Source organism: Saccopteryx bilineata, chromosome 1, assembly GCF_036850765.1.
Source record: "Saccopteryx bilineata isolate mSacBil1 chromosome 1, mSacBil1_pri_phased_curated, whole genome shotgun sequence".
Classification (NCBI taxonomy): Eukaryota; Metazoa; Chordata; class Mammalia; order Chiroptera; family Emballonuridae; genus Saccopteryx; species Saccopteryx bilineata.
The window spans coordinates 378,834,046-378,857,313 of NC_089490.1; the positions used below are offsets into that span (position 1 = coordinate 378,834,046).

General features: G+C 40.6%; 1 protein-coding gene and 1 long non-coding RNA gene across 2 annotated transcripts in view; one reads left to right on the forward strand and one right to left on the reverse strand.

Annotated features, from left to right (window-relative positions):
* Nucleotides 1-2,077: 2,077 nt before the first annotated feature.
* LOC136320733 (uncharacterized) lies at nt 2,078-8,383 on the reverse strand. The gene is made up of 3 exons (XR_010728368.1): nt 8,035-8,383; nt 5,800-6,020; nt 2,078-2,238 (listed from the first exon to the last, which is right to left on the reverse strand). It is a non-coding gene; the product is annotated as an uncharacterized lncRNA (long non-coding RNA).
* Nucleotides 8,384-13,973: 5,590 nt separating this feature from the next.
* CAPRIN1 (cell cycle associated protein 1) overlaps nt 13,974-23,268 on the forward strand; it is a 46,618-nt gene continuing 37,323 nt past the window's right edge. Inside the window, exons 1-2 of the mRNA XM_066251253.1 lie at nt 13,974-14,156; nt 14,725-14,940. Of these exons, the coding sequence (XP_066107350.1) occupies nt 14,725-14,940 (216 nt within the window). The 5' untranslated portion in view covers nt 13,974-14,156. The remainder of the gene's footprint in view (nt 14,157-14,724; nt 14,941-23,268) is intronic.

Sequence of the window (23,268 nt, forward strand, 5' to 3'; positions counted from 1 at the left end):
ACATCACGGAGGTCTTATAGATCCAAACGAGGACTTGGGACTTTGTATGTTTCAAAGAAGCCATTGAAGAGGTATAAGCAGCTGTTTGAAACAGTCTAATTTTCTTTTAAAAAAGAATTCTGGCCTGACCAGGCAGTGGCGCAGTGGATAGAGCGTTGGATTGGGATGCCGAGAACCCAGGTTCGAGACCCCGAGGTCACCAGCTTGAGCGCGGGCTCATCTGGTTTGAGCAAAAGCTCACCAGCTTGGACCCAAGGTCGCTGGCTCAAGCAAGGGGTTACTTGGTCTGCTGAAGGCCCACAGTTAAGGTACATATGAGAAAGGTACAATCAATGAACTAAGGTGTCGCAATGCGCAACGAAAAACTAATGATTGATGCTTCTCATCTCTCTCCGTTCCTGTCTGTCTGTCCCTGTCTATCCCTCTCTCTGACTCTCTGTCTCTGTAAAAAAAAAAAAAGAAAAAGAATTCTGGGTACTGTATAGAAATTATACTGTGAGGGAGGCATAGATGGAGCTGGGACACAATGAGGGGAATTCTGTTGTGGTCTAGCTGGGAGACGAAGGTGTTCCAGTGGGGAGGCAACCATACACTTTCTCTTTACTTTTCTGTGAAGGTGTAGCCTCTGAACCAGCATCATCCAAATTACCTGGAAACTTCTAATGTAAATTTCCAGACCCCACCCCACTCATCTACCTGTATTATTCAACTTCTGACCCCTTACATCTCCCTTCATTCCCACCAAATAACTCTCACTTCCTACCTCACCAGGGAAAGAAAATGTCACGCAAGAATTCCTTCCAGTTCTGGCTGCCATATCTATAAAATTCTTTCCTTCCAGGCTATTCATGCTAACTGTGGCCTCTCCCTCTCTCTGTGCTGGCCATTCAGGTGTGCTCAAGTCTCTGCCAGGACGTTAAAATCCATCTCCCCTCCTCTACCTCTAGCCATTACTCTGCCTGTCTCAAAGCCAAACACCTCGGGAGAGCTATTTACATTCACTCTCTCTCACCCAGCTCCCATATCAGGCTCACATACATTCTGATCGGTTTGTGCCCAACCCATACCAGTTGTTAAATATTTTTAGTATAAGCCATCTTAGCTAAAATCAGATTTACCAGAACCTTTTAACACAGTTGACTATTTGAAATGTTCTCTTCTTCTGATTTTTGTGATGACGCACTTTCCTGGTTTTCTTCCTGCACTTCTCAGTTTCCTATGCACACTTTCCCCATTGACATAACCTTTGAATGTTGGTGTTGTCCTGGGTCATCTTCTCTTTACTTTAATATCTCAGTAGATTTCACTTATTTTCACCTTGTGACTTCAATTACTATATATACAGGAATGAATCCCACATTAAATGTTTAACCAAGACCTCTCCTCTAGACTCTAGACCTGTCTCAAATAGCTTCTTAGCAAATTATATGGATGTCTCATACTGTCTACAAATGTAACATGTAGAAAACTGAACTTTTCATCTCCTAGCTCCCCATCTGGTCCTCTGCAGGGAAGGTTGTACCCTCCACTGAGATGCACAAATCAGACACCTAGAGGTCACATGTGACTCCTCTTCCTCCCTCACCACCCTCTCATCATCATCCATCAATTACCACATTCTATTTATTGTCCCTCTAACATACATGGAATATATATTAAACCATTCAATTCCCTTCATATCTCCTGCAAGTTTCTGGTTCAAGCCACCATCACTGATAACAGTGGCCTCTTGTATTCCTGTGTCCATATTTGCCTCCCTCTGATCTATTTTCTATAAAGCAGCCAAAATGGTCTTTTAAAAATGCAAATCTGATTACAGTATATCTTGTTTCACTCCCGTGAGGTTCAAAATGAGGTCACATTCCTCTTAATGTTCAAATCAGATGACTTGGAGCCTTCTACTTGTCTCCTTCCTGTGATAACTTCAGATTCCAAAGGTTCAGATTTTCTTAATAAATGAAAGTGGAAAATCTGCTCATAATCTTTTGGCTGCTGTGACTTAGTCAGTAAAACACCAGACTCCACTGGTCCTCTGTTTTTGGATAGTCCTTATCTTTTTTAAATTTTATTAAATATATTGGCATTGGTTAATAAAATTATATAAGTTTCAAGTGTACGATTCTACAGTACATCATCTGCATATTGCATTGTATGATCATCCGGGTAGTCTGTCTCTGTTTTATGATCTGCGGTGACTGGGCATCAATGTCCACCAAATAGCCCAAGGTAATCCTTATTCTGTGAAAAAAAAAAAAGTGTTTTGATTATTTAGACGCAACAGTGTTTCAGTTCTGGAAGTAGGGGGGAAAATCTTACTTTCCAACTGTTCTATTTAGCTATGGTGGCTCAGTGCCATGGTAGTAGGTCTAGGGCACGAATGTTAAAGCTCTTCCCTTACACAGCTCTTCTAGTTCATACATATGGATAAGGAGAGCTGGTAAGTGTCAGAATCTGCTTCCATTTCCCAAGGCAAGACCTTACTGCCCTTGTGAATTAGTGCATACAAATTGATTTCTTCCTGCCCAAGACTACTCCTGCAGCACAGAGGCCCAAATGCAAAGGATGTCACCCGAGGCCAGGAGCCTGGGCCCAAACACATATCAGGATGCACTGAAAACCTAAGGAGTTAGGGTATAGTCTACTTCTTTCTGAGAAAAAAGTTCATTATTTAAACCAAAATGTCCCTGACACTTTCTAGTTCCCATCTTTGATAGGTGGTCTGACCACTAACTCAAGCTAGAAACACAGGAGAATCCTAGAAGCTACCTTCTCCTCAACCCTCACAACCAATCAGCCACCAATCCTGATGACTATTTATGAATAGCCTTAGCATTCGACTCTGACATTGTTTTAGTTCAAGCCCTACTTGCTCTTTTCCTGTTTTATCTAGTTCCTACAGGTCTCCCTGGCTCAAGTTCCAATCCAGCCTCCATACTGCATTCACTGATCTAAAATATCAATCTGCTCCTCTTTCTGTTCTGCTTAAAGCTCTGTCATTAAACCCATTGTCTACTGCAAGGATAGGATTCTGCATCTAAGACTCAGGAAGGAGTCAAGAGACGGGCATACGAGGAATTGTGAATTAGATGTAGAATTTTATATGTGCAGGTTTCCAGCAAGATGGCCCATGATTAAAGTCAGAATTTCAGGGGAATACATTTCCATAGAAAGGCTAAAGTCTATAGTTCAAGCTCAAGCTGGGATGAAAGGGGTTTTCATGACCTGGTTATTGCCTACTTGGCCAGTCATCATCTGCATCTTCCTCCCTGGCTCCCCTCCCCCATTAACACACCAACAACACAGAACTACTTATGATTCTTAAAACGTACCATATGTTTTATGCCTCCATGTGCTTTTGAGCATACTGCTCCCTCTGCGGGCATGCTATTACCCACTTTTGTCTGCTTATAAAAATTACCTTTAAAATTCCAGGTCTGGCAACATTTCCAGAAAGCCTTCCCTGATTTCCTCCCACGAAGAATTGACCACTCACACATTTAGTTTTCATGTACGGGCTTCTGGTTTTGCTCATAAAAACCACCATGTTTTAAGGAGACATTTTTAAAGTTGAAGTATAGCATACCAAAAGAAGTGTGCAGAATGTAAGCATGCAGCAGCTCAATAACTTTTACAAAATAAATATGCCTGATTTTTACAAAATAAATAGCTACCACTCCAATTGAGAAACAGAATATTGCCAGGACCCCCAAAGTCTCTCTTGTACTTCACCCCAGTCGTTACCAAAACTCAAATGTAACCACTGTTCTAATTTTTACCATAAATTAAGCTTGCTAATTTTTAAAAGTCTTGTATTCTTGTATCTAGCTTCTTTAACATTCTCCATTTTAGACTTATCCAGGTTGTTACCAGGAACAGTGTTTGTTAATTTTCACTACTGTATAGTATTCCCTTGTATGAATACACCATTTATTTATCCCTTTCTACTACTGGTAGACTTTTGAATTGTTTCCATTTTTGGCTACCAAGAACAATGTTGCTATGAACAGTCTTGTCCATTTTTTTTTTAGTTACCATACATATGCATTTCTATTAGGTATACATCTAAAAGCAGAATTTCTGGGTTATAGGGCAGGTGAATATTCTATTTTGGGGAACATTGCCAAATGCTGTTATAAATTAAATAGGCCACTTAATGCTCTCATTAATAGTGTATGACAGCTCCTGTTGGTCCACCTTGTTACCATTACTTGTCCATTTCCATTTTTAAGTTTTAGCTACTTTGGTGATTGTGTCATAGTACCTCATGGAGGTAAAAGACACTGAATTTTATTTCTTTATCTATCTGTCTACCCTTCTGAACACTGATTTCCTTGAGGCCATAGAGCAGGGGTCGGGAAAGTTTTTGGCTGAGAGAGCCATGAATGCCACATATTTTAAAATGTAATTCTGTGAGAGCCATACAACGACCCATGTACGTTACGCATTATCCAATAAAAATTTGGTGTTGTCCTGGAGGACAGCTGTGATTGGCTTCAGCCACCCGCAACCATGAACATGAGCAGTAGGAAATGAATGGATTGTAATACATGAAAATGTTTTATTTTATTTTTTTAATTTTTTTTATTCATTTTAGAAAGGAGAGAGAAAGAGAAGGGGGAGGAGCAGGAAGCATCAACTCCCATATGTGCCTTGACCAGGCAAGCCCAGGGTTTTGAACCGGTGACCTCAGCATTTCCAGGTCGACGCTTTATCCACTGCGCCACCACAGGTCAGGCTGAAAATGTTTTATATTTTTAAGATTATTATTTTTTTTATTAAAGATTTGTCTGCGAGCCAGATGCAGCTATCAAAAGAGCCACATCTGGCTCGCGAGCCATAGGTTCCTGACCCCTGCATAGAGCTATAGTTAGGTCTTATTCAGCATTGCCTATCAACATGTACAGTGCTTGGCACACACAGGATGCTAAGGAATTGTTTATAGAGTGAACAGACTGTTGGAGAGGGGCTGAGAAGTCTCCCTAATGCCAACATTAAGTGTTTTAGGTAAGTTTATATACCTCACTTAAGTTTAAGTGAAGTCCTAATCATCAAACATGTTTGGGGGTCTGCCTGCTGCTTCTGATATTTTCTTAAGAACTCACAAGCTAGGTACTTTATAGCATTGACTAGGAATATAAATACCAGAGCTGTGATCATTCTAGGCAGAAAGTTAAAATTGAGACCTTGAAATATAATGATATTTTCCCCACTTGCTGGCAAAATCACATCTAAGCCACCCAAAGCAGGTAAGAAGTTCACCCTTGTTTAAAGATACCCAGAAATGCAAATCAAACTCACAATAAGATATTACTCCTCACTGAGATACAGTCAAAAAGACAAATAATAAGTGTTGGTGAGGATGTGAAGAAATTGGAAGCCTCACACATACCTGATAGGAGCGTAAAATGGTATAGCTGCTTTGGAAAACAGTTTGGCAGTTGCTCAAAAAGTTAAACATAGAGTTACTATATGACCCAGAAATTCTGCATTGGCATATATACCCAGAGAACTGAAAACATGTTCACACAAAAACTTGTACATGGATGTTCACAGCAGCATTATTCATAATAATGAAAAAGTGGAAACCACCCAAATGTCCATCAGCTGATAAATGGATGAACAAACTGTTGTATAGCCATACAATGGATTATTCAGCCATAAAAAGAAATAAAATACATGCTACAACATGGATGAATCTTGAAAATATTATGTTAAATGAAATAAGCCAGATAAAGACCACATATTATATAGTCCTGTTGTTATAAAGTACCACACCCCAGATCCTGAAAGGCACTGTACCTCATTTCATCGAGTTCACATAGAGACACCCAGTCCAGATGAATTTTGAAGAGTTTTATTAGAGGAGGAGATTTATTAATATGCCAGCCGCATATGGCTGACATGGGGCATCTGCAAGCCCAAATCGTGCAGTCCCAAAAATAGTTCAGGGGCTGCTTATATACCCTTGATCACACATGGGCAGGGGGAGAGCATGATATCACAGTATGAGCTGGCAACATCTGTTTAGGGGATACACAGAAACATTAAAACTTTCAAGGTAACACAATCAAAGTTGTTTACAAATCTTTCAGGGTTCATCTTCCCTCACTAGCCTAGAGGTACTTTAATTTTTTTTAAACTATTGTTTTTTTTATTCCAACACTTATGGGTAGTCAATAAATCATTTAATCTACTTTAAATTTTTTATTTTATTTTATTTATTCATTTTTAGAGAGGAGAGAGAGAGAGACAGAGAGGGAGAGAGAGGAGAGAGAGACAGAGGGAAGGGAGGAGGAGCTGGAAGCATCAACTCCCATATGTGCCTTGACCAGGCAAGCCCAGTGTTTCGAACTGGCGACCTCAGCATTTCCAGGTCCACGCTTTATCCATTGTGCCACCACAGGTCAGGCTAGAGGTATTTTACTCTCAAGATTCCAGGAAGGGGGAGGAACTACAATCAATGCAAGGTGGTATGTAAATTCTGTTTCCCATTGAAAGAGAAGAATTTTCTAGGTTAACCTTTATTTTAGATTTAAAATGGAATGACCCATTGTTCTTGCAAGCCAGAAACGTCTACATTCTTCTCCCTCCCCTCCCTAAAGCCTGACTTTTCCTCCCAGAATATCAATATCAATTTTCAGCTTTTTGGTACCTTACAACACTATCTATTTAAAATGTCTAGAATAGGCAAATTCATAAATAAAGAAATTAGATTAGTGGTATCCAGGGGCTGAGAAAAGAGATAAATGGGAAGTGATTACATGGGTACATATTAATTTTGGGAGTGATAAGAATGTACTAAAATTAGACAATGATGATGGTTGCGTTACTTTGTGAATATACTAAAAACCACTGATTGGTACATTTAAAAAGGCTGGATTTGCATGGGCCAGATAGCTTGGTTGGTTAGAGCATCAACCAGAAGCACAGAGGTTGCTGGTTTGAACCTCAATTAGGGCACATACAGGAGCCCGATTGATGTTCCTGTCTCTCTCCCTTTCTCCCCTTTCCTCTCTCTCTGAAATCAATGAAATAAATATTAAAAATAAATAAATAAAAAGCTGAATTTACGGTATGTAAATTATATCTTAAGAAAGCTGTTATTCAACAAATAGAAACGTTAAATTTACTTTTTAAAGTAATTTACTTTTTATCTGAACTATTTTGCAATAAGCTTATAACACTTGCAATTTCAAAAAAAGAGGTTTGAAAAATATGCTTAATTATAGCTTATATTTTTTCCTGTGAAAAGGTAATAAAAATATATTTCTTAAAAAAATATATATATATATATTTCTTGTTACAGTTTCTCAACAAATCAGCTTGCCGCGTCCTAAAGAACTGTCTGCTTTCTTCTTTAGGTAGATGTTAGCACAGCAATCACGACAGAAGTGTGGTCACCTGCTTTAACTCCAAAGAATGCCAAGGAATATAATATTGCAGGGTGACAAGGCTGCCATTTGGTTTAGACAAGAAGAGTCTAGAGAAAAAGCTGCTCATCCCTTCTGTCATTGTTCTCTGGAAGCAATGGTCTTACTGGAGTAACACCAGCCTGTCCAATATCATATTTTTTCTCTTCTGGCCTCTTTAAGAGGAAAATACAAAACAAAAACTAGCAGCATAGAACGAACAATATTATTCTAATGGCACCTTTGGTTACATTTTATAATTCCTTCTCCTTCTTAGTTTTTTTTGTTTGTTTGTTTTTGTTCCAACTGTTTAAAAAGATTAAAAAAACAAAAACAAACAAAACTCCTCTCTCTGTTTCTGGGCTTCTCGGAATATGGTGCCAGACTAGCAGCATCCACACTGCTAGAGGACTTGTTAGAAACGTAAACTATCGGCAGCTTCAGATGCACACAACCCGACACTCTGGGGTTAAGTCCCAGCTGCGGTGCCTTAACACACCCTCCCGGTGACTCTGAAGCGCACTCAGGTTTCAGCGCCACGGCTCTAATTCCTGCTGCTTTTTCTTAGCCATCAGCTTTTCAAGTGTAATGTACATTAGAAGGTGCAACAGATTTGCTGAGTCACCTTCCTTTCTCTTTTGCTAGCATTCCATTCACCACTCTGCTTGGATTCTTCCCTCAGCATATTTCTCTCAAGAGTTGGGAATCTGGTTGCTCCTTACTGAATCAGCAACTAAGTTAGCGGTCCTTTTCCATCTATCTGGTGATTGTCAACATGCCCTCCTGAGATCCTCACAGCACTTCCTGGGGAGAAAGAAAAGAGGATACCATGAAAAGAGGAATTATTGTTTGAACATTTGCGGTACTTATTTTTGTGAAAATGAGCACACTACTTCAATGGAGCCTTAGAGAATCACAAACTTGACTGTGCAAAGAAAAGAATGATTTTTAAAATGCCTATTCCTAGGTCTCAGAGTCTGGGATGTAGATACAATGTCTGGGGTGGAATCCAGAAATCTTCGTTCTCCCAAGTACCCCCTGGTGATTTTGAAAGTCTATACTGGAAAAGAAAACAATAGGTAGCAAAGGAGCTACATATTTCTGTAACATTTTTCATGTGTCTAATTTAGCAATTTAATGTTTAGGAGACTTTTAAATCAAGTCCTTAGACTCAAGATTAAAGATAAAAGGTATTAACACCTGAAGGGTAAATCATTAATGTAGGGGGAGTTGCTGGTAGGTGTAAAACTTACTCTTGAAATAATACATATCCTGAATAGGTGTAGAAAAAAAATTCTGAAAAAGCCAGTTACCTTTATACTTATATTCTCTTAGTATGTAACTTTGAGATACATCAAGTTTTATTACTTCTAAAATTTGTGGAGCAGTTATCACTTTGAAAGAAATTCTTTTTCTTAGATTATTGTTCACAGTGGGCTGTATGTATTAGTGGGAAATAAATTTATATGCTATATATTGCCTTTAAAAGACCATGATTATGCATCAGTTGCCAAGATGCAAGGTGATTATATGCTTATAGTTGTGTTGCATACTTTCTAAAAAAGTTTTTTTGGCTCTAGCTGGGTAGCTGAATTGGTAGCACATCTTCCCTATACACCGAAGCTGTGAGCTCGATCCCCAATCAGGGCACATACAAGAATCAACCAATGAATGCATATATAAATGGAACAACAAATCCATGTTTCTCTTTCTCCTTTCTTCTTTCTCATTCTAAAAAAATTGTGTTATCTCAATATTTTTACTTGTAAAGCGGGGAACAAATGAATTACGTTTTTGGTCTCCTAAAATAGAGTTGCCCAACTTAAGCATTATTGGCATTTTGACCTGGATTATTCTGTGCTGCCCTGTGCATTACTAGATATTTACAAGCATCCTTCACCTCTACCCACTAGATGTCAATAGCAACTCCACCCCAACCCAGTTGTAACCACTTAAAAATTATCTCCAGACATTGCCAAATGTCTTTGGGCAAGGGATGGGCAAAATCACCACAGGTGACAACCACTGAACTGGAAACATCCAGTTAAGAGAATGTACAATTCCCATAACACATGAACCATTTTAATGCTAGTTTTGCTTTTATGTTGAAAATAGTGCATAGTTTCTAAGAGCGTTCAGTAGAAACAATATTTTGTGAAATCTGAAAATACTATTCTGAACATCTTGTACCTCTCCAAAATATAAAATGTTACTTCTAAACAAATTATAAGGAAATGCAAGCAGAAAAGAATGTTACCTCAGCCAATAACCACAATGCAACAAGGGAAAGAAGCAGTATGGACTAATAATAATAATACCACACTGCTATGTTAATATAGGCAGCATTTACTGACAAAACATTTGTGTCAGGCATATTATTGCTTCTGATGATACAGAGGTGAAAACAACTTTCTTCCCTTGAGAAAATCAATCTAATGGTGGCTCATGAACACAAATAATTATGACATTTATCATAAAAAGACTGCACTGGAAAAATTATGAAATAAATGTCTACTGCTGAGTTGTTAAGTGATGGAAAGCAAGAGCCTTAGCTGTCTGAACAGCACAGTTCACACCTAGGCTAGGTTTCTGTCAATCCGATGCAAGGCAGTTAATGTAATTCTGAGAAAAGTTCCCCTCGTCTGCTACTAATAACCTTGGCATTGGTTCATTGGGTGATTCAAGTTGAAGCAGCTGAATTATTCTGCCAAAATGATCAGGAAAAGTCATTCAATTATTCACTTCACTTGACTGTGGAGACTTCAGATTGCTGTTGTCTAATGAATTAAACAAGTGAATGTCAGCTTGGAAAATTTATTAAAATTATAGTAATATTTTTTTAATTTTTTTTTTTTTTTTTACAGAGACAGAGAGAGGGATAGATAGTGACAGACAGACAGGAACGGAGAGATGAGAAGCATCGATCATTAGTTTTTCGTTGCAACACCTTAGTTGTTCATTGATTGCTTTCTCATATGTGCCTTGACCGCGGGCCTTCAGCAGACCGAGTAACCCCTTGCTCGAGCCAGCGACCTTGGGTCCAAGCTGGTGAACTTTGCTCAAACCAGATGAGTCTGCACTCAAGCTGGGGTCCTCGGGGTCTTGAATCTGGGTCCTCTGCATCCCAGTCCGATGCTCTATCAACTGCGCCACCGCCTGGTCAGGCAAATTATAGTAATATTGCTTATAACTTTAGTACCAAGGTTTTTGGAGAAAGTGTTTTTTTGTTTATAGACATATTCTGTGCTCACACTTGTTTTCTGGGAAAACCTATTTTTTATTTCTTCAGCCATACGAAATTGGAAAAGACCCAAGTACCATATGACTTTGAATTAGAAAAAAATAAAGGTAAAATAGTTAAGTACTAAAAATTTACATAAACATAGCTTTAGGCCCATTTCCATCAGGTAGAAAATAGACAAATTTGGTTTGCTGGGACCATGGCATTGGGCTGGGCATAACATTGCTTTGCCTTAAGTTTATTGGTTTTCCTGGACTTGACCTGAATTGTATGAGTGTCAGAAAAGCCAAAGAAGGGATTGAAATGCCATATTATAGGGAGAATAAAACAGGTATGTACATTCACCAAATATTTCTGGTTCAGCTGACTTCCTACTGGGCATCTGATTAAAATAGCATCTTTTTTTTTTAATAGGGTCATGTGACCCTTCCAGTCCAATGTGGTGTGAGCACATACAAGGCAAGTCTGTCTGGAATACATGACACCCCAGATACTCCTGAGTTCTTTTCTCTTATGGCATAGTAATCAGTAACACTTGGGATATGGTGTCTCCATCAGCCTGAATATACTGAGTGACCACTATGAGCAGAGTCCTCTGCTGAACCATGATATGTATCACTTGTTTTCAGCCAGGTGTTGTTACACATCTATAAAAAAACGAGACAGTATTTTAGGTTTTGCACATCAAACTGTCTCTATCACTACTCAACTCTGCTCTCCTGTGGCATAAAAACAGTCATAATATGTACATAAATGGATATGGCTGTGTCCCCCAAAACTTTATTTACAGAAACAGAGCTTTCAAGATAATTACTGCAGTATAACCTAGCCTACCTTGATATACTGGGCTGTGAGATGGACCCCCAAATAGGATTCTTGGTTATCTGTGTTGTCCTGTATTCTGTTCCCTCTCAACAATCTACTTTCCTTTTTCTTGAAAAGCCCGGGTTAGTTGACTACAAATCTTTATGCTTTGTAACTGCTACTGTGTCGCAATGTGCCAAGGAAAGGCAGAAGAGAGCTTTCTTTCTTACACCTTATCACAAGTCCTCAGCTCAAACTTGAATCGTTAGAGGTCTCCAAGTCAAGGGTTCTCATACATTAGTATGCATCAGCCACCTGCTGGGCTTATTAATTAAGATTGTGGGGCTCCACATCTGAGAATTTGATTCTGTAGGTCTGGGGGGAATCAGCCTGCTAGAGTATTTCATGCCTGATCTAAAAGATACTGGTCAAGCTCTAAGGAAAAAAAAAGAGGGATTTCCTTCCCAAAACTTTAGTGTACCTATAAATCAGCTGGGGATCTTGTAAAAATGCAGTTTCAGAATTCTGATCTTTTCTAGCCTCTAGGCTTGCATATATTTAGCATAGTTCAGGTGCTTAAATCTTGAATAACCTGGGTCAACTTTGACTCCTCTCACACTTAACATACAACTGGTTAGTGAAGCCTGTTGGCTCTACAATCACAATATATAAAGCGTCCAGCCACCTGTCATCACCTTTACTATAACACACTGACATTGACCACCATTATCCCTGGGCTGTATTATTTCAACAACCTTCAAATTGGGCTCCCGATGTCTACTCTTGTTCCCTCTCACCTCTAATACACTTACTATAAATTCTTTATACAGTAGCAAGAGGATTTCTTTAAAACACAGGTTGATCATGTTATTCCCCCTCTTAAAACTATTCATGCAGTGACTCCCATTTCTCTCAGCCAAAGCTGAAGTTCTTACATTGGCCTATGAGGCTTGACAAGACTGGCCCTCTCTAACGTCTTTGACCTAATCTCCTACTCTGTTCTAGACACTGTTGCCTCCTTGCTGTTCCTTGAACCCACCAAACACATTTGGTTTCTCCTTTACCTGAAAATTCTTCCTCCAAGATGACTTAGCCTTCTTCCTTCAGTCTTAGCTTAAGTGTCAGTAAGGCTTTTCCTGACCACTCTCTCATTTTTTCTATCGATACTACTTCACCATCTGACATGTATTTTGTTATCTTCTCTCTCTAGGAAAGTTCCATGAAAATATTTTTGTTTTGTTCACAATCCCTAGCACTAAAGAGTTCTTAACACATAGTAAGGTGCTCAATAAATATTTGAATGGGTAACAGACTTCAGTTATCTGAAATATCTTGAGCCCGGAGGCTACAGTGTTTTCTCTAAGCACCCTCAGGATATACTGTTGCTAGCATTACTCATTTTAATCTCCAGTGAACTGAGTTTGGTAGAATTCTAAATCCCTTTTTCATGGAATTTAAGCTGTCATTTATTGTTCTCATACAATATTATGTTGAATTTTCCACTGTTTATATTCCTCGATACATTTCCTTCCAGCATCTGGCTTCTTATTCTCTGTTCACTGTACACCACTCTGCTCCTAGGTTAATTACAAGACTGCAATAATCTCTTAGAGAAAATAAAAAATTTTTTTCCATTAAACATTCTCTTAGAAGTTGCAAGTATGCCTGACCTGTGGTGGCGCAGTGGGATAAAGCGTCGACCTGGAACACTGAGGTCGCCGGTTCAAAACCTTGGGCTTGCCTGGTCAAGGCACATACGGGAGTTGATGCTTCCTGCTCCCCCCCTTCTCTCTCTCTCTGTCTCTCTCTCTCACTCCTCTCTCTCTAAAAAAATCAATAAAAAAAAAAAAAAAAAAAAAAAGAAGTTGCAAGTACATCTCATCTAAAACAAGGAAAAAGGTCTACATTGCAGTACTCAGGCCTACTGGATAAATGTCATCTTAAGGTAGCTGAAGATAATTTTTAATGAGTTTTAAGACTTAAAAAGCCACCCATGTTGCTCATTTTCAACTCGTTCTACAGAGAATTCCTAGGTCACTGGGTGATTGTTTTGTGGGGGAAGTTGTCTTTTTTCAAGACCTTTTCGGATGTGGGAGTTTGCTTGCTCTGAATACAGAAGGAATTCTAGGAGCTGAGATTGCACCACCCACCCCACGCACCCCTTACTTGCAGATCCTTTGGCACCCCACCCCCACCAAACAAGAGCTCTACACACGGCGGTAGCCAGCTTCAGACCCAGCTGCTTGACACCTATTGTCCCCCTTTGGACGTCAAGCGATTTCGCCTGAAGGACCTTAACTTCGATTTCGTTCAAAACCCAAGGTACCGCCCTTGCACCCTCCCACGGGGAGGTCTTGACCAGCGCGGAGATGCCGCCCCCAGAGCTGGGACTTGGGCAGGGCTGGTGGGCTGGCGAAGGGGGGACGAGGTGGGGCTTCCCCACAGGCATTCGCGCTGGGCAGCCCGAGCGGTAGCGAAGGACCCCGCCCGCTGCTTCCTCCGCCCCCTTGGTCCCGGAGGGCTGGCTGGCTAAGTCCCTCCCGCTCCCAGCTCTCCGCCTCACTAGCAGCGGCTCTCGGTGCAGCGGGGACAGGGCGAAGCGGCCTGCGCCCACGAAGCGCACGATACTGCCCGGAACGCACCGCTACCCTTGCCCCCTCAGCCGCCCAGTCGGGATCTCCAGCGGCCTCTGCGCGCGCACGGTGAGCGCCACCCCGGACCGAGGCGCTGAAGGGGAAGAGGGCTGCTGCCCCGAGTGTCCTATATCTCCGGATCGGCTGGACCGTCGCAAGGAGCTTGATCCTCAAGTCTCCCCGCACCCCTTCTCCCCGGGTCATTCCCAGTGCCCTTCTCCATCCTTCTCGGCCTCCTAGCCCCGATCTCGCTCCCTCCCTTCCTCGGAAGACGACAGTGCCGGCGGGCCCTCCCCCGTGGAGACCGTTGCACAGGCCGTTGGCCGGCGCTGCCAGGCCCCGCCCCCTGCGCGAGCCTCGGTGCCCCCGGGCGGGTAGGCCGAGCCGGCGGCCCGCGCGGGGGAGGGGCGGGGCGGGGGCGGCGCGAGACCGGGCCGGGTGCCCCGCTGGCGGGTCGCGCGCGCGCCGGCCGTTCCTTCCTGCCCTCGCGGCGCGCGCGACCTCATCCCCACCCCCACTCGCTCGCGCCGGCTCCCGCCCGCTGCGCGTTTTGTCCCGCGTCTCGCCCCGTCCGCCGCCTGTCTCGCCGCTCTTATCTTTCCTCCCGCTTTTTCTTCTCTCCCTTTACGGTCTAAAGATGCCCTCGGCCACCAGCCACAGCGGAAGCGGCAGCAAGTCGTCCGGACCTCCACCCCCGTCGGGATCCTCTGGGAATGAGGTGGCGTCGGGGGCCGGGGCCGCTGCACCGGCTTCTCAGCACCCCGTCACCGGCACCGGCGCTGTCCAGACCGAGGCCATGAAACAGATTCTCGGGGTGATCGACAAGAAACTTCGGAACCTGGAGAAGAAAAAGGTGCAGAGAGTTGGCGGGGCAGGGAGGGTGTGATGCTCCGACCCTGACTGCTGTATCCTTCACTCTTTCCGTCTGCGGCGTTTCCCCCTCCTACCCCCACCACGCCCGATGTGCACAGTAAACCGGAGCCTTGTGTCCAGAAAACGGGCTCCTGGGGGAGGTGCTTGTCACCTGACCCGAACGCAGCGCTGCCCCCTGGACTCTAGATGACTGTCCCCCTGCTGTGGGGTCAGGCCTTTGAGTCTGGGAGTGGGAAGTGTAAGGGTGGGGACCTGTCCTGTCGCCAGATTTAACTCTGTGATGCCCTTCTCCCCGTTACCGAGGCCTCAATTCTTTGCATAGGGCCAGCGGGGAGAAAGGAGATCCCGGTGTGGGGGCTGAAGGCTCAACCGACTGCCTCGTGGAGTCGGGCGGCCTCAGTCCTCTAGCCGGGAGATTTGTCCGCTCCGTTAATGTGTGCTTGAGGCCTGTTCAGTGTCCCCTCTTCTCTTCTCCCTTGGGGGAGGAATGTATTTAGATTGTCAAGCTAGAACTGCTTTCTATCAAGCCCCTTCTGAGTGGGTTGTCGCTTTGCTTCCCCTCCCCCATCTGATGGGCTCCCCTATGTTTCCTTCTTTGTTTCGATTGTCTAGGGGCCCCCTGAGCCTCACGCTCAACTTGATCCCGAGAGGATTTTTCATCAGCGGCCTTTTTGTCCCTCGGGGACCCTAAAGAGGGACGGGAGGGAGACTGCACCGATTGAGATTCGTTGGGGGGTGGGTCTGGGTAACGCCATGGGGATCATTAGATCCCTGGGCACATGGAGAGAGCGACTAACATGGCGGCGGCTGCGGGGAGAGGGAAGCGCTTTACAGGAGCTGCATTGTGAGCACAAAGCGAAAGCAGAGCGGGAGGGCAGAGACCAGGCAGCCGCCCCGACTGGCCCTCCCTAGCCCCCTTCCAAAAAACCAAAATCGAGCCATACGCACAATATTTTGGAATCAGTATTTAGCCATTCTAGGCCACACCATGAGGTTTATCTTCAAGTCGGCCTTTTGTTGTATGCTTTCAGCCTAGTGTATCAACTCTGTTTTAGCCACACGTGTGTGCGCGCGCCCTGTATCAGCTCAGTTTAGAAGTGAGTGTATGTGTTTATATGTATAGAGGATAGGTCTAGGCGGAGTGAAGTGTGTTTGTGTGTGTAGAGGAAAGGTCTAGGCAGAGTGAATAATTCAACCTTGGTAAGATTGGAGGTGAAAAGGGAGAAACAAGTTAGTCATACAAAAAGGGTGATTACAATCTGTGTCTATTATGCAGACTTTTGTCTTTTACTTTAAAAAGAAAAACGGTAACTTTCACTTGATAGTTTCTGCTTGTTTGCCTCTAGTAAAATATTATAACATGTTGAATTTTGAGGAACTCATTTAAAAACATTTAGCTAGTCACTCAATAATGTTCCTTACAAGATTGAGATAGTAACTCTGACTTAAATGTGGGCTGTGGGAAATGAAGAAAAGTAGTAATATTTAGGTTTTAAGTATTTAACAGCTCATTTAATGATGCATTTTACTTTTTTGAGTTTTAAAACAAACATTTTTAGATTTGATACTTCTCATCTATATTGGGAGTTTTACTTTTGAGTTTCTTGGACTTTATTTGAAATAGATAGATGCTAATTGTGGATTTCTACCTTGTTTTCTTGTCCTTTATTTTGATCAACAAGCATGGTTTGTTATAAATGATTGAAATACTAGATTGATCAATATCAACAAGGCAACAAAAGTATTTTAATTGTAATGTAGCTACATTCAGATATGTAATAGAATAAACATGGCCAAGGCCAGTAGAGGTCTGAGTCTGCCATCTGATGTAGTTTTTGTTACTCTATTTGAAATTGAGACATAGGTACCTTTTTAAAATCTCTTAGTAAACAATTCTGTCAATCTGGTGGATGCTTGAATTGATTTAATTTTCAGAATTCCTAGGAAATCTCTTTTCTTTTAGGATAGGAATCAAGATAAATATTAATGGTGTAATATATAGACACATTTTAATGACTGAAAAACAATTCTTCAAAGGTGTGTTAATATAAAGTTGGGTACAGATGAGCAGCTGGGTTAGTTGTGAAGTGACTGTTATAGTGGTCCAGTGTTTTGGAAAAAAATAGAAATCTAGTTGATAAGCCTTAGGAGTACCTGAACCATGACAGGTCATCCTACATAGGTTTGCATTACTATATACTGTACATTGCCTACCTCCCTGCCCTGCCCTCACCCCTAAGTTATAAAGGAAAAAATATATATTACAGAGATTATAGACTAGGCTAGTAAGTACTGAAAAATTCCCTTAAATAATGGAAATTTAACAAAGTACACAAAGTAACATGTATTTCATATCTTTTCCTCTTAAGTGTTTTGGGTGCTGGATAGTGGAACAAATTACAGTTAAGTGAAGCTTTTATTTTTTTTTATTTTTCTGAAGTTGGAGATGGGGAGGCAGTTAGACTCCCGTATGCACCCGACCAGGATCCAACGGCACACCCACCAGGGGGCGATGCTCTGCCCATCTGGGGCATCATCCTGTTGCAACCAAAGCCATTCTAGCGCCTGAGGCAGAGGCCACAGAGCCATCCTCAGTTGCCCGGGCCAACTTTGCTCCACTGGAGCCTTGGCTGCGGGAGGGAAGAGAGAGACAGAGAGGAAGGAGAGGGGGAGGGGTGGAGAAGCAGATGGGCGCTTCTCCTGTGTGCCCTGGCCGGGAATAGAACCGGGGACTCCTGCATGCCAGGCCAACGCTCTACCACTGAGCCAACCGGCCAGGGCCCTAAGTGAGGCTTTTTGATAACCCAGACTGAGCTACATGTTTGTTAAATGGTTAATTTAGTAGTATGATGTGAGTTAATTACTATTAAAACTAGAAGTTCTACTTTTTGAGAATCTCAAAGCTTTTTTTTTTCTATTATCTAGATGATTTGTTGTATGACAGGACTTAACTGATTGATTTTTAAATAGTGAGTATTTCTAATATACATAAAATACGAGTTTAGAACTGTTATGGGATAAAGTAAGATACTGTGTATAACTGGGTACTTTTTTTTTACTTCAGTTAAATATTTGAGCTGTACTTCAGTCTTCTGGATAAAATGTCTTTTGCAGTGGGTTTTAAAATCAAGCATCTTGATAAAAATTATTACTAGATATGTAGTATCACTTATATTAAAACAGTGTTGGCAATAATTTTATTTCACTTTATTTTAAAAAGTTGTTAATTTTCTAGTAAGTCTAGTCAGAGGAAAGCTAAGCATCTGTTCAGTGAGAATGCATGCTTAACATTGATGAAATATGATGCTATTATGTAATGCAACTAAATGGCCTGGTAGTTTTTGAAATTGGGCTTATAAAGAGTACATGATTGTTTAGCAGAGAGAAGAAATGCAGCTATAATAGAAATTTAGTGTAAAACTTCATATACAAATCTTTTTAACTGATTAAAGTATAATAATGAATTGAGTGATCAACTGAGTTTTTACAGTTTTATTTGTATAAAACTGAGCCCTAGGCTACGCAAGACGATATTTTGAAATCAAGTCTTAATTTTAACTGAAGAAAGCTTATTTATATGGTAACATGTAATCAGATTTGATGCAGAATAAAGGATGTTTTAATAGATGACATTTACAATTGTTACACACTTTTGTAAATATAATGGGTTTAGACCAGGGGTAGTCAACCTTTTTATACCTACCGCCCACTTTTGTATCTCTGTTAGTAGTACAATTTTCTAACCACCCACCGGTTCCACAGTAATGGTGATTTATAAAGTAGGGAAATAACTTACTTTATAAAATTTATAAAGCAGAGTTACAGCAAGTTAAAGCATATAATAATAATTACTTACCAAGTACTTTATGTCGGATTTTCGCCAAGTTTGGCAGAATAAATCTTTATAAAACAACTTACTATAGTTAAATCTATCTTTTTATTTATACTTTGGTTGCTCTGCTACTGCCCACCATGAAAGCTGGAATGCCCACTAGTGGGCAGTAGGGACCAGGTTGACTACCACTGGTTTAGACATTAGGGACTTGGGTAGGTGAAAGGTTAACCAGTGTTAGCTTGCGAGACAACCTGACATCTTTGTAAAAAATATGTGACCCAGATGTATTAGCCAAAGTATACTGTTTTCCATACTGCTCTCTGAAGTCTTCTTGATCTTTATATACTTGCTGTTAATTAATTCAGAAAAAGGATGCTTTAGTTGTTAGGATAACATTTCTTTCCAGAGCATTGCAGGGTACCTCTACATAGAATTTTCAGTGCAGCTGTTGTACAGATTTTCTCTGAGTATTTGAAGTAAAGACATTCTTAATTCTTTTATAAGTAAAATTATTTCTTGGCTAAAGTCTGAGGGTTATTTTGATAGTTAAATTCTCTGATGTGTTATATTCGCTATTGATTGCATTAACTATTCCTCTGCAATGCAGAGGACAAGATAACATGGTTTTGCTTCACCTCGTCACAGAAGAAAAACATTTATAACGCTTAATTTGTTTCCCTCTGCCTGCCTGGGTGTGCTGTGTTTGTGTGCCATAGGGAAGTATTTAAATTTGAATGTTAAAAGGAAAAGATGTGACTTCCCTCACGTGATATTAGGGGTATCTTTTTGGGATGAGGGTAGAATCCTAAGTATTACAATGAGAATGGATTGTTTTAACTTGGCCACATTGTTTTATTTTAGGATAATTTCCATGTGACAAATATTTGGATGAGTATATTTTGTGTGACTTAGAAATTAAGCATACAGTTTGTCATAATTTTATGTAATTAGTTTACATTTAGAACTAGATGAAGGAAGATTAGTACTTTTCTTAAAATTTTTTTCCCATTGACTTGAGAGAGAGAGACACACACACACGCACGCATCAACTGCGGTTTCATTTAGTTGTGCACTCATTGGTTGCTTCTATGAGCCCTAACCAAGGACTGAACCTGCGACCTCATTGTTCTGAGATGATGCTCCATCCATTCAGTGAGCAACCTGGCCAGGGCTGTACTGTTTCATCTTTAAAAAATTAATAAGTACTTGCAAAAGGTTAAACTAAAGCTACATGGCCTTGATTTTATTACCATACTATTATAGAACCTACAACATTTTAAGAGCTTAAAGCCATCTGACAATTTAATCCAATTCATTTAACAGAAAAGGAAATTGAGATGCTTGTGTGAAATGACCTGGCTTGAAATGGATGAATCCCAAGGTCTCTTGTAATATTTTATGGGGGGTAATTAGAATTTATAATGCTCTGCAACATAAGTAATTTTTTTATGTTTAAGCTGATCCTGTGGAACCAAGTAAATTAACCCTTTTACTTCAAATCCTTTCATTTTAGAGGTCTTTTGTTTTAAAAGCTGGAAGCAAAAGAAAAAGCTCCTCATTGCTTCATTAGGCCTTTATTAACACTTCATCATTAAATTTTTAGGCTATCCAGGTAATGGGGTCCTCAGACTAGCATTACAGGTAACATCCCATATTGTTGGGACATTGGTGTTGTAATAAAGTGAACTTTATAAAACTCTTTATGCATAGGTAGCCCCCAAATGCACATTTACGTTTCATCTCAAGATTGGTATGTTGTAGAACAGAAAATTTGGGAAAAGTGTAAACAGTAGAAAGGAGTAGGAGGTGGGTCAGCCTACCTTAATTTTTGTATCCCAAGCTTTTGGGATTTTTGGTAATTGGTTCCTTTTGGGGTGGGGGGAGTAAACAGTATATATGTTGTAGAGAAGAAGGCAAGGAGTAGCTGAAAAGAAACTTAGCCAGAGTTGGAATTGTAAGTTGCTTGGCTTCTGCATGTTTGTTTGTGTTTTTTCACTAGTTTTATCAGTGCTTTGTTGGGTTGAATATGTAAAAACAAAGATGAAAGAGACTTTATTGGACAGAGTTCAAAATTTCATATACTTTCTCTTTTTTTTTTAACAGAGACAGAGAGAGGGATAGATAGGGACAGACAGGATCGAAGAGAGATGAGAAGCATCAATCAATTATCAGTTTTTTGTTCTGACACCTCAGTTGTTCATTGATTGCTTTCTCATACGTACCTTGATGGTGGGGCTACAGCAGACCCAGTAACCCCTTGCTCAAGCCAGTGACTTTGGGTTCAAGCTGGTGAGCTTTTTTGCTCAAACCAGATGAGCCCGTGCTCAAGCTGGTGATCTCTGGGTTTCGAACCTCGGTCCTCCGCATCCCAGTCTGACGCTCTATCCACTGCGCCACCGCCTGGTCAGGCAAAATTTCATATTTCTTGGGGAAAGGAGAAGGTGTTGCTTCTTTTTTTTTTTTTTTTTTTTCATTTTTTAAAAAATTTTATTTATTCATTTTTTTTCAGAGAGGAGAGAGAGAGGGAGAGAGAGAAACAGAGAGAGAGAAGGGGGGAGGAGCTGGAAGCATCAACTCCCATATGTGCCTTGACCAGGCAAGCCCAGGGTTTCGAACTGGCAACCTCAGCATTTCCAGGTCGACGCTTTATCCACTGCGCCACCACAGGTCAGGCCGGGTGTTGCTTCTTGACCATGCTCAATTAAAGTAGTCTGTTTCCCTAACTTTCTGTGCTACCTATTGTCTGTATATGTCTTTGGCATTTCTATATTGTCTTATGTGTTTCTCAAAATAGATATTGAGCTTCTCCAAGGCGGAGACTTATTTATATGCCATGCCTTCTGCATGGTATATATACTAAATAAATACTTGCTAATTTGATTTAATCATTGTGTAGAAATATTTATAGCTTCACCAGCAAAACCCCGTTAAAATGGATTAATTAGCAAGGGGAAATGCTTTTTGTATAGAGCTGTTTACTTGTGTGTATATGTGTTTTTATTTTTTTTAAGTGAGTAGAGTTAATGAGTAGATAAGTAGAACACTTATTTTAAAATCTAGGTAGTGTAAGCAGGATTTGTGAATAATCAGGAAGGAGGACACAATTTGCACAATTATAAATTATTAGAAATTTCATTGCAGTCCCCTTATTGCTGTTAACCAAACAAATAACTTAAATACTCTTTATTCATTAGGATAAAACCTTTTGATTTCCTTTTTAAGTGAATTCCAATTTACACCCTTTGACATTGAACTCCCAAGAATGTATAAATCATTCAGTTGTACTGGCTTACCCTAATGAGTAGCTTTTGTTAAAGCAACTAATAATTCAAAAGACAGTGTTAAGATTATAAATGATCATTTATTTTTCAGATGCACAAGGTTTAGACTTTAAAAACATAATTCCAAGTAGGTGATGCTGGAACTTGAACATTTTACTTTTTGTTGTTTCTCTAGGGTCAGCTGCTTCCATTCTTCAGACTTAACTGCACAGTTACAGGCATGGACAAAGGAATAAGGGTTTTTACAGGATTTCCCCCCCTTTTTAGTCAGATTAAACTCCTGGTTACTTGTCTGCTTGAAAAATTATCTTATAGTGGGACCTTAGATAACATCTAATTTAGTATCATTTTACTGTTTTTAGTGTTCAGTAATTCTGCATTCTGGATAGGTAGGTGTTCATTCAGCTTCTGCATTAATCAGTCTTCTAGAACCTGGTAGAATGCTCATTTCTCAATCAAAATCTTTCATTTTTGGACAAGTTCTTACTGTTTGAGTTACAGCACAGCTGTTTAATAGATACTTTGTTTCCTGGAACAATTCAGACTTCTACATGAAAAGGCTCCAGCATTTGAAGATAGCTGTTATTGGATCATCTGTGGATTGTACTATATGCTGTCTCTACCTTCCTTTTAAAAATTGAGGAAACATTTGTTTCTTGTTATCTTTCCTGACTTCTGTGAATTTTACTAGAAACTAGTTCTCAGTTGAATTGGTGGACTGTGAACAAGAGGCAGAATCAGCTGCGTACCACTATGGGGGCAAAGTCAGAATTAATGTTTCTAGGCGAAGAACAAAATGTCAATAGTGGGGACTTGAAACATTTAGAAAGGCCACTGGACATTATGGAAAGGTGTGGGAAAAAAAAATCTTGACGCTTTTTTCCCTTTCATTGAATTTATTGAGGTGACACTGATTAACAAAATTACTGTATACAGGTTTCAGGTGCAGAAGTCTACAACAGTGGTAGTCAGCCTGGTCCCTACCGCCCACTAGTGGGCATTCCAGCTTTCATGGTGGGCGGTAGCGGAGCAACCAAAGTATAAATAAAAAGATAGATTTAACTATAGTAGTTGTTTCATAAAGATTTATTCTGCCAAACTTAGCAAAAATCTGACATAAAGTACTTGGTAAGTAATTATTATTATATGCTTTAACTTGCTGTAACTGCTTTATAAATTTTATAAAGTAAAG